We start from the raw sequence: 16,459 nt of genomic DNA, 5'->3' as shown, positions 1-16,459 counted from the left end.
GTGCCTCAGTTTCCTTCTTTGCCCAATGGATAGTGGTCGTCACTGCCCCTCAGGCCCTGTAAAGTGTACCTGGCACAAGTGAAGCCTTGGAGGCCTTGGCTCTTGCCGGCAAAGCCTCTGTACGCTGAACAGAGGCTTGAGCTTGGAGGTCTAGGCTCTTCCTGCCTCACTCCTTGCCTTCTACAGAGCTACGACGACTCTCCCTTTGCTCTCATCGGGGCCAGCCAGGAGGGAGGAAGCTTGCTCCAGACATGGGATTGGAGCCTCCTCTGAGAGCCTCGTGCCGGCAGGAGGCCTGATGGAGGCCAGGACTGGCAGGGCCGGGAGCCAGGGCAGGGGGGTCGTTCCCACAGCACGCGACGTGAATGCTGCCCCTAGAATCGAGGTTCCGGGGTCAGGTCTGTGCTGCAGATCACAAGGGTGCATGTGCGCCCAAGGGCCCCCATGGCCAGGGCGAGTGGGGCAGCAACACAGTGGGGCAGCAGCACGAGAATGCAGGAAGCTTTGAAAACACGAGTGGGGAATTTTGTCTGAAAGTCGTTTTCAGCTGGAGGCCTTTTAAATTTCTCTCTTCCACCACCCATTGCCTCCATTCTGGAGAGGCAGACGGGGAAGACACCTTTGCTCCAGGTTCCGAAGTCCCTGGAACTGGCCATTCTCGAGGGAGAGGGGCAGAAAAGGGTGGATGGGGCAGAGGCACTCACGTTTGATACAGTGGTTGGTGCTGTTCGCTGTCGTCCAACCCGGGCAGCACTGTCCCCCGCAGACATTCCTCCTGTGGGGTCAGCAAAAGTGGGTCAGCACAAGGGTGCTCAGAGAGGTCCTATTCCGAGAGCCCCTTGGGACGGTGCCACCCTCTATGGGCGGGGCCACGGGGAACACTGCCATGCTGGCCAGACCTGCTCTAGGGCGTCCGTGTGGCCCCCGGGGCAAGAACTTTGCAATCCCCCAGATCTCACACTGAGTCCTGATGGCCATTTTCTGGGTGATCTAGCGCAACCTCACTCCCTCCATCAGTATGATGCGGGGAATTAACACCTGCCTGGCCGGGCTGCTGTCATGATTAAATGAGAGAGAGAGAGGGAGAGAGAGAGAGAGAGAATACATAACACAAAGAAGGCACTCCCTGGGCCGATTAATGACAGTGATGACGCAGGTGATGAAAAAAGCAAGTTCAGAGAGGTTCAGTGACCGGCCGAGGCTCGACAATGAGTAGTGCCAAAGCCGGGTCCGAACCTGAGTTGTCCCATCTCTAAGTCATGCTCCATCCCTACTCTGCTCCTCACCAAAAAAATACACACGGTGGGCCTTTGCCCCACAAACACTGACTCTCGAAGGGAAGCTGGAAAACACGCATGTGTGTCACCTGCCCACAGATGTCCACGGGAGGAGCCTTGCACTTGGGCAGGGGAGACAGAGGGAGCTGGGGTTGGAGAATTTCTATTTAAGAGGGGCTTCAGGTGATGGGCTGGCAGGAGGATGAAACTGGGGACTTGGGTTAAGCTGTGCACAGGGAGCACACTCTGGGCAGGCGAATGGAAGGCAGCGGGCCAGAGAGGCTTTGAGGTGGCTGGTGGTGGCCCAGCTTTTGGCTGGGAGGACATTACCTTATGGGGACAGCCCTTCTCCAGCTTGCTCCCTGGTGCTGGCACTACGGGCCCTACAGGAGACACTGGTCGGTAGGAACTGCTGGGGTACTCGCCCAACTCACCCAGATTTTGTTTTCAGGTGTGTGGTGAGGCCCCTGTAACACCAGCAGCTTTTGCCAGCCCCAGCTTTCCAACTAGAGACCCACATGCCTGGACCTGGGTGACTTCTCTAAAAGGGTCCGCCCCAGGGAAGGCTTCTGAGGGCCCGGGCCTGGCCCTGGCTGTGTGGACCCCACTATTACCACCAGAAATTGTCTACGGAGCACTCATTGAATCAGGCTGAGTGGGCAGCAGAGAATGAGCTGGAAGATCAGCGTGCAGAGAAGGGGCCACTCCTCTGACCCCTGTAGACCGAAGAGTGAGCATCTGGTCTTGTTTACGAGTTTGACATTTGAGTGGACCCCAAAACTTGTGTGGTTTTTGAAGCCTTACAAAACATTCAAAATAAATTCCTGTAGCTTGGAAAAGCTGAAGCCCATTTCTAGCCCTGTGGCCCAAAGTTGTGGGGAGCTGCCTCCCAGGGAGCTCCCGGAATGTCCTCCCAGCCAAAAGCTGGGCCACCACCAGCCACCTCAAAGCCTCTCTGGCCCGCTGCCTTCCGAGGCTTCCTGGCTCTGTGACAGCATCCTCACCATCAGGGCCCAAGTCACCAGGTTCTGAGGAAGGGGCTGGTCCTCATAGCTGGGCTTTCTGTGTGTGCACACTAGAGGAAGGTGTGTGTATACTACCCACACCTCTGTAAGTCACTACCCCTTGTGGTGGTGACAAGTCCTCTTAGAGACTTAGGAGGTCTTCAAAAGGAAACAGACTTCATACCTGGGAGTTTTCTAAGAACTAGGGTCCGTTAGCTCCCAGAAAGCACAGACAGAGGGGCCCACTTGGCTGGAAGGTCATGGCGTGGAGCCCAGCCCAAAGAGGCCCCCTGAGCCAGCTGTCACCCCAGATGCCCTCGGGACAGCTTTGTAGCTGATTAGAGGAGGCGGCAGCTGGCCTCCCGCCTGCCAGTGGTAGAGCCCTCAGGGGTCTCGGGAACCTGGTTGTAATCAAAGGTGGCCAGGCTGGGGCTGGAAGAGCCCTCGAGAGGGATTCAGGAGAGTTCTTTCGAGGCCAATACTAGAATCTTTTGCAGAGGTCCAGGAAGTGGAAGATGACCATTCAGCTGGGCGATGACCATTCAGCGGGCTCTGGCTAGCTAGAGAGAGCAAGTGAAACTGACTAGCTGGGACATATCCGACTCGATGGTTCTGACTCTGTGGAACATACCACCATGAGACCATACGAGCCCAACCTTCCAGGTGACTCCTCTCAGCAAACATCTGCTCGGGAGCCAGCATCACTGTCCAGCCCTTGGGTTGGACAGCCTGGAAGAGCTGCTGGCCCACCTCGGATGTGATCATACTGGTCCTTTGTTAATGGCCGCTCCTAACTGTCCTCCATTGGCCTCTATGAAGCTGGCCAGGCCCCCACCTGCCTGTGCTGTCCAACTGCCCCATTCCCCTGTCCCTGTCTCTACAACCTTCCACAACCAAGGCTATGACCCTCCAAGGCTACAGAATGTGTTGTCCTGCAAAGGCACCCCATAGGGACACATTTTGATGCCTTTGCTTAAACTGCTCTCTGCCTAGAATGCCTTTCCTCTCTTTGCAGATTGAAATTCTTTGTGTACTCCAAGACTTCCAGAGCCAATGTGACCTCCTTTGTGAAAACCTCCCCTGATCTATCCTCTGCCTTCCCCATCCCCCAACCACTGTAATCATTTAGTCCCAACAGTCCCAGGTTACTGGTCCTCTGTGTCCCCATCCTGACTATCTTGAGAATTCTTTTTTACCCCTCTTTGTGTCTAACACAATGCCTGACACGTGGTATACATTTAATACTACTTTGTTTCACTTAATCCACTGTTTCCCAAATAATGGATGAGCCACACCCAGGCTAGGAAATGGGGTTTTAGGTTTCCACAACCACAGCATTCAGCACTGTGAGTCACATGGTGAGAAAGAAATCCCCTTTTCAGTGATCTTTCTAGCCTGATTAGATCAGTCAAAAAAAAAAATCTGTCTGAGGTTGGGTCGCCGTGCCAGGACCTTCTCCCAACACATGCCAGTCTCTCTTTTCCAGAGGAAGAATACACCACACCGTTGAGCTTCCTAAGATAGGGGTGTCTGACTAGAATTTGACAACATTTTCTTTTTATTTCAATTTTCCTACAATTACCTTCTTTTTTATGACAAGTGGTATTATTTTCAACTATGATAGTGATACAAAGTATCCTTGAAAAATGAATTTATTTCTGTATAAAAAGGAGTCGAGCACTGTTTGCAATAGCAAACAACAAAAAAAGTAAATCATCTAAATGTTCAAAAACAGGAGGGTAGATAAACGGTGGTATATTCAGACAGTGGCATACTATACCACAGTTAAAATGAATAAATGTGGGCTGATTATATTAACGTGGCTAAACTCAAAAATCTAATGAGGACGGAGAAAGCGAATTGTAGGAGGATGACAGAGTGTGGTATCACTTATCTGAGTTTAAAATATGCAAAGCAATATTGTGTATTTTATGGAGGCATGCATCTGTAGTCATAGTGTAAAAACATGCTTTGGAATGATGAGTAAATTCAGGGTAGCGGTTAACTCTGGGAAGAGAGAGGCAACTTTATGGAGGGATTTTCAAGTAAAAAAATCAAAAGCAAAATATGCCAAAATACTAAGGTTTGAAGAATTCTGGATTGTTAGTTATATTATTTCCAATACTTTTTTATATGTTTGTACAAAACCTCATAATATAAAATACTTTAAAATAGATAAAATACGAAATCCTGCTATTTTTACAAGTGTATAAAATTTTTAAAAAATAATAGAACAAGAGGGAAAAGATCAAGGAAAATATGAAAGTATTAGGCTGTGAGGTTAGTTCAAGAAAGACTGAATACTGTGAAACAATGGCTTTAAAACTCCCCTGTGGACCATAAATTCCATTAGTGCAGGATCTGTGTCAGCTGTGGTTAGTACGTATCCCACACACCAGCACTGTGCCTGACCCATGCTTAATAAATATTCGTTGTGTGCAGTAAATCCTCACTACATGCAAGTTCTGTGAGGACACTGGCTGTGTTCGCCTCTGCTGTATCTCCATGGTCCAGCAAAGTCCCTGGCATACAGGAGGCTTTTCAAATATTTGTTGAATGAATGAACAATCGCTTATAGTAGTGCTGCAGTTCCAAGCTTCACCAGCAGGTGGCACTTGGCCCTTGGCCCTGAGCAGCCCACTAGGCAATTGCCAGAGAGGTCCGCCTGGCCAGAAGCCATTAGCCAGAATGGGCCCGCGTAGAGAAAGCAGATGGACAAGACTCTACTCGGCTCACTTGGAGTGGTTGCGTGGACTGCCAGAGGAACCCACCCTTAACCAAAGCTGCAGAAAAGAATCTGCGGGAGGAGCCAAACATGTGATTTCGATGTGTGTACCTGTGTATGACAGGTGCCTAGGGGTGGCACCCAGCCTGTGTCCTTATACCCCTGTGCACACATACCAGCTTTATTGTGGTAACAATCTGCTTTGCACATCCCCGCCTCATTTTACAACTTCTACTAGTGCACCCTTCCACTCCCAGCCTCCACTATTCTACCTTCCCCCAGCTTACACCTAAATGCCTACGCTGTAAGCTCCTCCACAATCTGCCCAACCTATGCCTCCAGCCTCACGCCAATGGCTTCGCTACACCAGGCTGCCGTCCTGCCCCTAGGCCAGTGTCAACAACGAGAAGCCCTCATCCTTGGGCAGTGCTGCGCCTGGGACCCAAGTCCCTCCACTTGCTTCCTCTTGCTTCCCCGCATACTGCCCATCGAGCCCAAGGGGCTCCAGCTCCTCAGCCATAACTGTCCCATTTCCTTATGCTTAATAGGAAGCTGCCATTACTAGTAAGCACGTTCACCGGTACACATCTGTTCATCTCCCCAACTCCATTTTAAGTTATGGAGCTGCTCTCCTGGCAGGAACAATGCCTCTGTCTCTGAACCCCCATTCCCTGTCCCAGGTTCTGCACACTTGCTCTTAGGAAGCACGCATTCACTTGCACATGTCAGGAAAGGAAAACACTGAAACACAGCCCGTGGTCCATTAACACCTGTTGACTGATCCTGTGTGTAAGCAGCTTGGCAGCGCCTGGGTCTGCTCTCTGCCTGCTTTAAGCAGGGTCTTCCTGGGGCAGCAGGGAGTTCATTCACTTGCTTAAAGGATACTTAAGGAGTATCGACTGTATGCAGGCACTGTTCTAGGCACTAGTAACACAACAATATACAAAACAAAGCCTCTGTTTTTGTAGAATTGACATTGGTGTGGGCTGGGAGACCAGACCAGAAATGCAGACAGGTAGAGCGTGTGAAGGGAGAGAGGATGGGGCAGAAGTGGTCCCAGCAGACCTGTCTGAGCAGAGATCTGAATGAAGGGAGGCAATCCTGAGGAAACAGGAAGAGTTCGGCACCCACGGAAAACCTGGAGCAGAAGGCCACCAGGTGCACCGTCCTCCAGGGTAGAGCTGAGGGTACTGGGGTCCTTGATGTGCACTGGGACTAAAATCAACTGGTAAATTGAGCCCAGGCCATAAAGGGCTGCCAGAGCCCTTCCCAGCCTTTCCCATCCTGCCCTCCTCCAGCCGCGCACTGCGCCGGGCTCCCTTTGCCCGCCATTCTGGAGACACATGGCATACCCAGACAAGGCCAAGTGCCCTTCAGCCATGGGGATCCCGGACTGGGTACGGGGCTTGTATCTGAGCTTCCCGACGCTGCAAGGGCGCCCCCAGCGGGCAGCAGGGGTGCTGGGTGGGGGGAAGCAAATCGCCGGGCTGGGGGACAGTCCCCCTGCAGATTGCGCGAGTCGCGCTGACACCTAGCTGCACAGGCGCACACACAGACCCACTCTCCTACGGACCCACTGTGCCACAGCTACAGCGCGAGCGGGCTTCCGGCCCATGCCCCCTCCCAGGAGCAGGCTCGCGCGGGCCCAGCCGGACCTGAGTCCCAGCTCGTATACTTGTAGCCAAGTTCAGGATTCGCGGCCAGCCCCCTACCCGGAGAAGCATCTGCCTTGGCACTCTGGAGCCTCGACGTCCACCTACCTGCGCTCTGAGCCCGTTCAACAGTTTGGGGGCCTCAGGTGACAGGAAAGCCCACCCCGCTGCCCCCTCGGGGCTCCCTCTCGGATCCCCGCAGCGCTGCGGGCGGGAGTCTGCGGGCGCGGGTTAGCGGAGGGCAGCCCAAAGCACGGCGCCTTGGGAAAAGATCTAACGTCAGGTCTCGGCGAGCTGGCACGAAAGGGTGAGGATGGTGTTTCTCTTTGCCCTCAACTCTTTGAAAAGTGGGTCAGATCTCCGAGCCTCAGCTTGGGGACCCCGGTGCTTTTCCTTGCAGTCCTGAGGCCGCCTTGGTCCCGGAGGAACCAAAGGCACGAGCCCGGGGCCCTCTCCTCTCGCCTGCACATCCCTCCACTAATGAACACATGGAGACCCACCCTCGCTCCCTCCGCACTCCCCACCCCGCCCCGACCCCCAGGCTTTTCTCTGCAGTGCTCACCCCGTAAGCCGCCCTCGAGGAGGGGTTCGGGGCGCAGCCCCGGGCCGCTGGAGGGTTCCCAGGCGCGGGAGAGCCGGGGCGGCCCGGGCGCGGGCTGCGGGCTGCTGCTGGCCCGAGGGACTGCTTCTCCAGGTCTGCGCAGGTGGCTGGGCTCGCCGCGGCTGCTGCGCGCGGGGCGGCCTCCTAGTCAGAGCGTCCGCGGGCCTCCGGGGGCTCCCCCAGCCGGGTTGGGCCCGCTCCGTGGGCGGCAAGCCCGGGACTGGCGCGTCCTGCTCTCGGAACAGACTGTACACCTTGGCTGCAGTCGCTGCGGGGTGACTGCCCCCAGGGCGCCGCAGCCGGTTCGCGTCCCTGCCAGCCAACTCGTATCTTCCCACCGGGTCCCTCTGAGCATGGCCCATGCCCACGAAGAGAGCCAGGGTGAGGGCCAGGAAGCCCGCGCAGGGGTTCTGTAGGGCGCGCCCGGGGCAGCGGTGGGTGGTCGGGGGCCTCATGGCGCCGGGGGCGATTGGAGAGCCGCGAGCGGGGTGGGAGAACGGCCCCCGGAGCTTGCGGCGGCCGCGCTCTGCTCCCCGGCCGGCGGCCCGCTTCTCCCGGTCTAGGGGCTCCCAGTCAGCCTTCCCGGGGCGAGGGCTGGGCGGCGTGAGCGGTCCCCGGGCTGCGCGCCCCGAGTCTGGCGTCCGCTGGTCTCCAGCCGGGCGCGCACCGCCGCTGCACCTTCGCGCCTTCTCCCGTCTCTGCAGCCTTCTGAAGGGGAGCCGGACGCTTTTATTCTTGGAAACCTCCCCCTGTTTTTTCGTCTCTTTTATCTACACCATGCCCCCTCCTCGGAGGGACAGCTCAGCCCCCTCATTACGGGAGAGGGAGAGAGAAATTCCAGCAACACCCACTTTGGCACCGGGAAACGAGCGGGCGGCGAAGGGGGGTTAACCCGTGAGGAGCTGGGGGCAGCTCAGGGCGGACCCGACGGCTGGCAGGGGAGACGGTGCCCGCTGGAACGGGAGCACCTGGTCACCTGTCTCTCATCCTGGTTAAGCTCGAACTGCTGACCTGCCCCGGGCTTATCTCCTGCCCTTAGCCTCTGGGACAAATTCCCGGTTGCGTGACCAAGCTGCAGCCTCGAAGGTCTCAAGGAGGCCAGGAGAGGTACTAAGATTGGCAAGACAGAGCCGGGCCCCAAGGACCGCGCCCGACTCCTTCGCTTCCCGCCCCGGCCACTAGGGGCGCCCGCTCTGGGGTCGGCGCGCGCGGGGGAGCGCGGGGCCGGGGGGCGGGGGCAGCGCGGGGAGCTCGCCTCCCCCTCGCCGCCCCAGGGTGCGTGAGCTTGGAAGGTCGCCGGGGGGCGCGCGCCCTCTAGTGGAGCATGCTGCGTCCTCCGCCACCTTGCAGCCGCCGCCCGCCGCCTGCGCTCCTAGATCTTATTCCTTTTCCCGCTGCGTCAGGGTCCGAGAGAGGCCTGGGGCGGCGATGGCGGATCCTGGAAGAGATACCATCTTTGTAACAGAGGATCACGTGTCGTGTAGACACAGGGATCTTGAGTAAGGTCACACCAGGAAACGGCGTGTGTCCAAAAAGGGAATGAAATGATGGCCTCCTGCTTCGGGCTCAGAAGCCTATTCCCCGGGGCTCCCTCGGAAATGTCCCACAGGTGGGGTGGCAGGGGTTCGATGAGTCTCTGATTGACCCCGTGCGTGCTCACACCTTATACCGGCAGCGAGGGGGCGGGGGTGCAAGACGGCTGACTGCTACCCATCTGACTGCCTCCAACAATGAGCTCATCATTCACACCATGGCCCCCTGCCCTCAAGCCTGAGGGCCTGGCCAGCATGATGTCCCCAGTGCATTTCCACTGCCTACTGTTTCCTAGAAAGGAAGAGTGACCTCCTACGCTACCAAAGGATGGGTACCGCTAATACCTGGTGTTGACCTGTGACCTCTGATTTCAACGAGCCAACAGAGTGGCCCTCTCTCTCATCTGTTTCGCCTCTTGCAGCCTCCTCTCTGCCCCTTGAACAAGCCACATTTATGCCCACTGTCCTCTCATCAGAACACTTCTCTCCAAGATGCGTTACAGAATTGGCTCTTCATGGTTTCCTCTCTCAACTCAAATATCACCCACCTCCTGGAGTGGCCATCCCCGAGCCTCCCATCTAAAGCAGCCCACCCCTGTGTACCACATCACACCATTTCACCCTCCTTGCTCTAATGCCCAGTTGAAAATATCTTTTTTATTTATTTACCTGTAGGGCTGAACTTGGAGAGGGACTATGAGGACAGAGCTATGTTTCTTTCCCCTCAGTGCCTTCAACCATGGTATGGTGAATTTCCCTACTCCACCTTTAATGACATCTCAAGTGGAGTCCTTGGCTTGCCCATCCCTACCACCACAAGAACAGTCTCTTTTCGGTAATTAAGACCGACTTTCAGGCACTAAAAAGTCTGGTCCTGTCCAAATCAAAACCTCAGCCCGTTTAATCAAGCTTCCATCCAATTTAATACTCCTTACCCCCCACCCTCCCCGGGCCTAGCCCCTGGCCCAAGATCCTATGGTGGGGAATAGACACGGTCTGGTTTTGTTTTGTTTTGTTTTTTAAGATTTACTTGTTTATTTGAGAGAGAGAGAAAGAGAGAGCCGAGGGTGAGGGAGAGAATCTCCAGCAGACTTCCCGCTGAGCACAGAGCCTGGCACCGGGCTGGATCTCATGATCCTGAGATCGTGACCTGAGCCAAAAATCAAGAGGTGGACACTCAACTGACTGAGCCACCCAGGCGCCCCTCGCATGGTCTGTTTTTCTAACCTCCCTTCTCTGCTGTGGCTCCCCCATGTCTGGGTCAGGGGAGACGTGTTAGAGGACCAGTGGCAAAATCCTATGTGACAGGTGCCCTTGGCTGGCAGGTGCCAAGTGCTTGTTCTTTCACGGGCACATCTGTGGGCTCTTGGGAGTCTCCCTGTGGGACCTCCACCCTGCGATGGCCAGCCTCTTGCAGACTCCTATATTTCCCGCTTCTCATGGGACTGCCCCCCCCCCATGGCAAACCCCTGGTGACTTAGCTGCTCCTCACTCTGCCGTAGAAGCCACTCCAGCCAGGATTCACAGTCCGAGTTCTCCAGACAGGGAGTGCACACAAGCCTCTTCAGTTGTGCGAACCCTCAATTCCTAATGACTCGTGTTGGGTTCTCCTTAGAAGTTTCTTGCTGTGCCTTGGGGGCACGGGGGATGCTTGCAACTTCCAGCAACTCAGACAGCATCCAGGGAGGGAGAGTTACGGGGAGTCATGCTAGTCTCCTCTTCTTGGACGCCCCCAAGTGCAATGACTGGTTCTTTTGGGGCTTGGTTTGCGCTGAGGAGTGGCCTCGGGGGGAATCTCAACCTTGCCTACTCATGTAACAGTTCCCTACCTCAACAACTTCCTTCGATCCCTTTCATGTATAGACTGGAATCCGGGGATGTGGCGCAAGTGTGGTTGAACCAGTTCTGCCTTTAGGAAGGTGTCTAGTACTTCTCTTTGGAATGTGAGAATATTCAGTCCTTATTGTTCTACTCTCTGCAGCCTCAGCAGAAATTCAAAGATCACAGAAGAATCCTGTTCAACAACCTATAAAATCATGTCTGACTTCCCCAGCCACGACAATAGCTCCAAAGGAATAGATGTCTTGTCTGCCTGGCTCACCAGTTTCCCCAGAACCTAGGACAGTGCTTGACTCCAACAGACAACCAAAAAATATATGTGCCACGGTTGACTAAGTAAATGGATGGCAGCATGACTCCATCACGTAAAAAGGGCTGGTATCATTAGACCCACTTTAAGAAAGAAATACTGAGTTTCTGGTGGTAGTTACTGGTCCAAGTTCATGTGCTTGCTGCCTCCAAGTCTGGTCTGAAGGATCTCCTTGAATCTTGCGCCTTGTATTTTGAGATGAATGCCATGTGAGTTTCCAGAATGTTCAGTTCTCTCCCTGAGACTGCACCTTCCTGGCTTTGGGAAAACCTCAGCTCCACACTTACCCCCTTGCCCTGTTACCCACACTGCCCTTCAGCTTGGGTGCCCCCTTCCTCTTCCCACTACCTGCCCCATCCCTTCAGGAGCTGCTGTCTTCATCCTTCAATGCTCACCTCTGAGCCCCAGGAGCCTCCCAAGGCCAGAAACCTTGGCGTCATCTTCGTCCCTGAGCTATTTTTTCCTCCCATGTGTCCAAGTCATTATTACTGCTCCGTCTCCTCCGTCTGCACTTCTGGAAGTCTGCCGCCCATTCAGCCTCTCACCGCTGGCCTGGGCCAAAACCCTCATGCAGACACACTTCCCTCACCACTAGGCGCCCCGCCCACTCCTCCGTGAGTACAAGTGGTCCTTGGAAATTCCCACCCTGCTCTCCAGGGGCTGCAGCCCGGCTGATCTCCTCTGAGGACTCTCCTTCTGCCCCACCCTGGTGCCATCCTCCCGCCCCGGCTCCCACTTACCACCCATCACTCCCTCCCTTGTAACTGTTGGAACCTGTTGCTGCAGCAATTTTGAATCTCCAATCCCATAAACACTTGAGCTTTTTGTTTGTTTTTCTTTTCTATAGCTGCCAAAACTTATGCAGCCTCCGATGGTCCAAGCACGGTGCTAAGCATGCTACATAAATTGGCTCATTTAACGAAATAAAGTAGGCATTATGATTTCTACATGGACAAAGGAGGAAACTGAGGCTGGGAATGGATCCTGGCTTGTTGGTAAGTAACGGATGCAGGATGCAAGCTTAGATCATTTCCCACCCAAGCCCAAGCTTGTCAGCGTCCGACATGTTGTTTTCGCCCCAGGCCTGTGCCCCAGCAGCCCTCCTCACAGCTGAAGGGATACCTTTCCCGGCCCGTCTGCTCCTGGCACCACCTGAGACCCTCCACTGTACATTCCCAATGCCCTCTTCCCTGCCTGCAAGCCCATAGTCAAACTCCCTGGTGATATGGAGTTACCAGAACCTTCTCTCCTCCTTTACCCTTCTTGCCTGGTACTAGAAGGGGGGCGAACTGTTTCCAGCCTGACCCCTGACTCACCATGTGTCACGTCCTCACCCCGATCCCAGCTTCCTCCCCAGTGAGGCAGAGAATGCGGCCCAGCCTACTCACCCATCTCTTGGGGTCCAGGGAAGGAAATCATCTCTGGAAAGCCCTGCAGAGAGAGGCGGAAGGGACTGATAAAGGATTCCTGTGGGGGTGGGGAGGGGATGGGCTGGGTGGCTCAGTGGGTTAAACCTCTCTGCCTTCAGTTCAAGTCATGATCCCGGGGTCCTGGGATCGAGTCCCACATGGAGCTCTCTGCTTAGCAGGGAGCCTGCTTCCCCCTCTTTCTGCCTATTTGTGATCTCTGTCTCTCAAATAAATAAATAAAATCTAAAAAAATTAAAAAAAAAAAAGGATTCCTGCAGGAAAGGTTTGCTGGGACACATGCACCACACAAGGGGCTGGAGAGCTGCTGGACACCCAGGGCAGCCTGTTCACTCTCCCATGTCTTGTTGGCATAATACTCGCAGCCACGTGGCTACCAGAACTTAAACTAAGTTGGTAAATAAGGACCAACCACAAGGGATGAATTTCTGTTCCCTTTGCTGAGACCCAGACTTCCAACAGAATTCCAGGCATTTTTCTTCCTTGGAAGTGACTGGACCTCCAGCCCCGAATTCCTCTCCCCAGGAGAGCTTGTTCCCCTGTTCAGAACAAATAACACATTTCCTGGTTAATCAGTGGGCAGAACAGCCGAAGGAAGGCTGACTGGGCCCCTGGCCTTCCAGGCTGGAGCAGCTCGGGCTCAGATGTCCCCATGCAGACCCTGGGCAGAGCTGGGACCTCGGCGCTGGGCCACCGCAGCCTCCAGTTCGGAAGGTGAGGGCCGTGCCGAGAGGCTCCAGCTTGCTGCTGCATGAGGCCTTCAGGGCCCACGGGGGCTGCCAAGACCCTTCTACCTCAGACACCATGGTGGCGGCCTGGCCTCCCTCAGAGCTCACGGCCACCCACCCCGCCTTGGTCGGCCGGTGCCATCTTCTCCAGGTGGGCGCAAATGCTTCTGCCTTCTGTGCACCAGGCTCAGCTCTCAGCTATTTTGTCATCTGAAAATGGAGACAAAGATGCTCTTCTGGCCACCTCCACCTTCAGGGAGAATGAGATAACCAGCCCGGCTAACCTGTGTGTGTGTGTTGCGGGGGGCGATGGGGTGGCGGCAATTACTGCTACTCTATCTGCCAGCCGGTATTTCCCGAGTGCTTAAAATGCACCAGGCGTGGTACTCTTCCCAGACATTTTCTCATTTACTTCTCGCAGTGATCTTAGGAAGGAAGCCCTCCTATTTCATCATAGCACATGATGAAATGAAGGCTCAGAGAGGCAAAACAGCTTACCCGCCGTCACAGAGTTGGTAAGTGGCCACGCTAGGTTTCATTCCTTGTTTGTCAGGCTCCAGCCTCCAGAGGAGCATCGCTCTGGAAACGTACCACAGGGTGCAGTTCCCTGGGAACTGGAAACATTCCTGGCTGTGTGTGGTGTGTGTGTGTGTGGGGGGGGGGGGTGCTGATGGCCACTTGGACCCCTGTCACAAGAGAAACCCCACCAAGCACATCCCCACTCCTCAGGTCTGTTTCCAGCCAGATATGCATTATGGGTCAAGGGCAGGTCAAGGGCAGATCAAAGTCATCACGGGGAGTCTCAGTGAATCTGATTCCGTCCCATGGAGGAGAAGGAAGGAAATCAAGCTTCCCCTACATCAAATCGGTTTCAACTGCTAAAGGAAGGCTCAGCTTTTCTCTTTGGAAAAGAAAGTGCCCTAAATAGAACACCTGTGTGCCCCTGCGTGGTAGACGTTGTAATTCCCATTTCACAAACCCAGAGGGGTGAAGACTCTTGCTCAAGGTCAGACAGCTAGGAGTCAAGCCAGAGGTCAGACAGCTAGGAGTCGAGCCAGAAGTCAGCCAGAAAGTCTGAAGGGCCCCCAGCCCCCTGCTGCTTCTGCTGCAGCACACTGCCCTTGCTCCAGGATGCCCTGCAATGATGTGAAAATGCAGTTCTTCAAAATAGTAGGCTGTACTCTGTTTCTCTTCATTTCTAGTCTCTGATACAAGAGTGGGCTGATCTATCTGCAAGCTCTGTGCATTTAGCTAAAGCTCGGATATTTCCTCCTTACCTGCATAAATTCCTTCAGCCTCTGCCTTGAGTGGAATCTTCTAGAATTCCTGGGGGATGAGACATAGCAGACTCTCTGAAGACCTGAGCAGGAAAACAATGAGAGCAGCCTGGAAAGCCTCCTCCTTTTTAATTCCGTCTGATAAGATCTCAGGGGCTTGAGTGCTCCACCGGGCAGGGGTGGGGGGTGGGAATTGGATGGGGAGGGGATCTGGGTGGGGAGGAATCTCATCTTATATTACCTGTTCAAAATCCCCAGGGAGAAAAGTCCTGTGGGCCAAAGGACTGTGCCAACCTCTCCAGGATTCTGGAATGGCTGTGCTGGACTTTGAGGACAAGGCAAGTGAGAACAACTTCCCTTGGCTATCACCGGGGTCTCCCGGCCTGTTCCCATGTTGGTTCCCCACTGGGATGCAGTGGCAGCCCTCATACCCCAAAGGAGAGGAGTTGTGGAGACAGAGAACAGAAGCTGCTACAGGGTGATTTCCAGAATCCGCTCTTTCCCCGGAGGCCAGTAAGCAGCCTCCCTTGCTTTCTTCATCAGGACAAAGCAAGGGGGTAACATCTTCTGCCATCACCTCTTGACCTCCGTTGTCCCCTGGATCATATGCTGAGAATGGAGACACCCCATGAGGTTTTCCCTGGTGGCCCCAATACTCTAGTCTCTAGGACCCCAAGCCCTTGGGGACAGGCCTGGACCTTAAAGCTTTTCAAGACAAGGCCCAGACACCAGGCTGGGGAGGGGGAGAGGAGGGGCAGCCAGATCCCAAGGGGCCCCAGCCTGCCTGCATGACTCACTCCTTGTTTCCGTCCACTCTGGTCTGAGTGCCTTGGCCCAGGGGCCTCCAGGAGGTTGTAACACAGGCTGGCCCCTCGCCCATCGGGGCTCAGCAGACAGAAATTAAAGATCTCACTGCTCAGGAACTCACACAGACAGCAGAGGCATGCTCTGGGCTCTGCCTCACCAGACCAGACCTCAGGCCGGAGGAGGCTGATGGCCAAGGGAGGAAGGAAAGAAAGGCGTCTCCGGCTCCTCCTCCTCCTCTCTGCCCCTCACATCCAGGCATGAAGGTCTGGCCACTGCCCACTGTCTTCTCATTCCTCAGGTCATCCCCTGAAGACGGTGGTGTCCCCCGCCCTCCTCAGCTCTGCCACTCTCCTCCCCACCCTGCCTGAGGAAACGGGGAAGACACAGACTTGGAAACAACTCCCCGGGCATTTTCTGACAGCAGAATTCTAATCAGGCCTCTCACCTGCTCAACAGCCCTCAATGATTCCCCAGGGCCCCACCAATCAAGTCCCAAACTTCTCACTAGGCCTGGCACACGAGCTTGTCTCTTCTATGTCCCCTCGTGTCTGCGGGTATTCAGCGCAGTCCTGCTTGCTCAGAAGTCCGCCCCCAGTTGACTCTCCCATGTCTCCTCACCCAAATACTTCGGGCCACGCCATTTCCTTCACCTAGAATATTCTTCCCGCCCCGCCTACCTGTCCTTCAACTCCTATCCCAGAGGCCACTGCTTCCAAGAAGACTTCCCAGAAGCCCTACCCCACCCCGAGTCTAGAAAGCCAGCTCCCTCCCCTGGAGGCCTGTAACTCTCAGTGTATCCCACTCCACCCTGCATGAGTAGGCTACAGCTGCCAGTCGTCAGCGGTGGGAAATACCTGGGGCTTTGGAGCTCTGCTCTATGCTGTCATTTACCAGCTTTGTGTCCTGGTTAAAGTGACTGAGCCTTTTGGAAACACGATTTCCTTACCAATAAAATAGAAATTGTAAGAGTTGTCTTTCTAGGGCGCCTGGGGGCTCAGTGGGTTAAGCCTCTGCCTTTGGCTCAGGTCATGATCTCAGGGTCCTGGGATCGAGTCCCCGCATTGGGCTCTTTGCTCAGCAGGGAGCCTGCTTCCCTCCCCCACCACCCTCTTGCCTGTCTCTCTGTCTACTTGTGATCTCTCTCTCTCTTTCTGTCAAATAAATAAACAAAATCTTAAAAAAAAAAAAAAAAAGAGTTGTCTTTCTAAGCATTGCATCTAGATAGGGCAACTCTATTTACCAACCACACAAACTTTAGGCAGAACGGATTGGACCAGAGA

At 54.8% G+C, this 16,459-nt stretch overlaps 1 protein-coding gene and 1 pseudogene across 1 annotated transcript in view; one reads left to right on the top strand and one right to left on the bottom strand.

Annotated features, from left to right (window-relative positions):
• Positions 1-8,076, bottom strand: part of LTBP2 (latent transforming growth factor beta binding protein 2) — a 101,933-nt gene extending 93,857 nt beyond the window's left edge. Inside the window, exons 1-2 of the mRNA XM_032344930.1 lie at positions 7,221-8,076; positions 705-775 (exon numbers count right to left, since the gene is read on the bottom strand). Coding sequence (XP_032200821.1) covers positions 705-775; positions 7,221-7,714 — 565 coding nt within the window. The 5' untranslated portion in view covers positions 7,715-8,076. The remainder of the gene's footprint in view (positions 1-704; positions 776-7,220) is intronic.
• On the top strand, positions 6,535-16,114 carry LOC116591754 (annotated as a pseudogene).
• The last annotated feature ends 345 nt before the right edge of the window (positions 16,115-16,459 follow it).

The sequence above is a fragment of the Mustela erminea genome, chromosome 5, assembly GCF_009829155.1.
Source record: "Mustela erminea isolate mMusErm1 chromosome 5, mMusErm1.Pri, whole genome shotgun sequence".
NCBI classification, from domain to species: domain Eukaryota; kingdom Metazoa; phylum Chordata; class Mammalia; order Carnivora; family Mustelidae; genus Mustela; species Mustela erminea.
The sequence above is the reverse complement of the archived record's forward strand: the minus strand, read 5'-3'. Positions and strand labels throughout refer to the sequence as shown.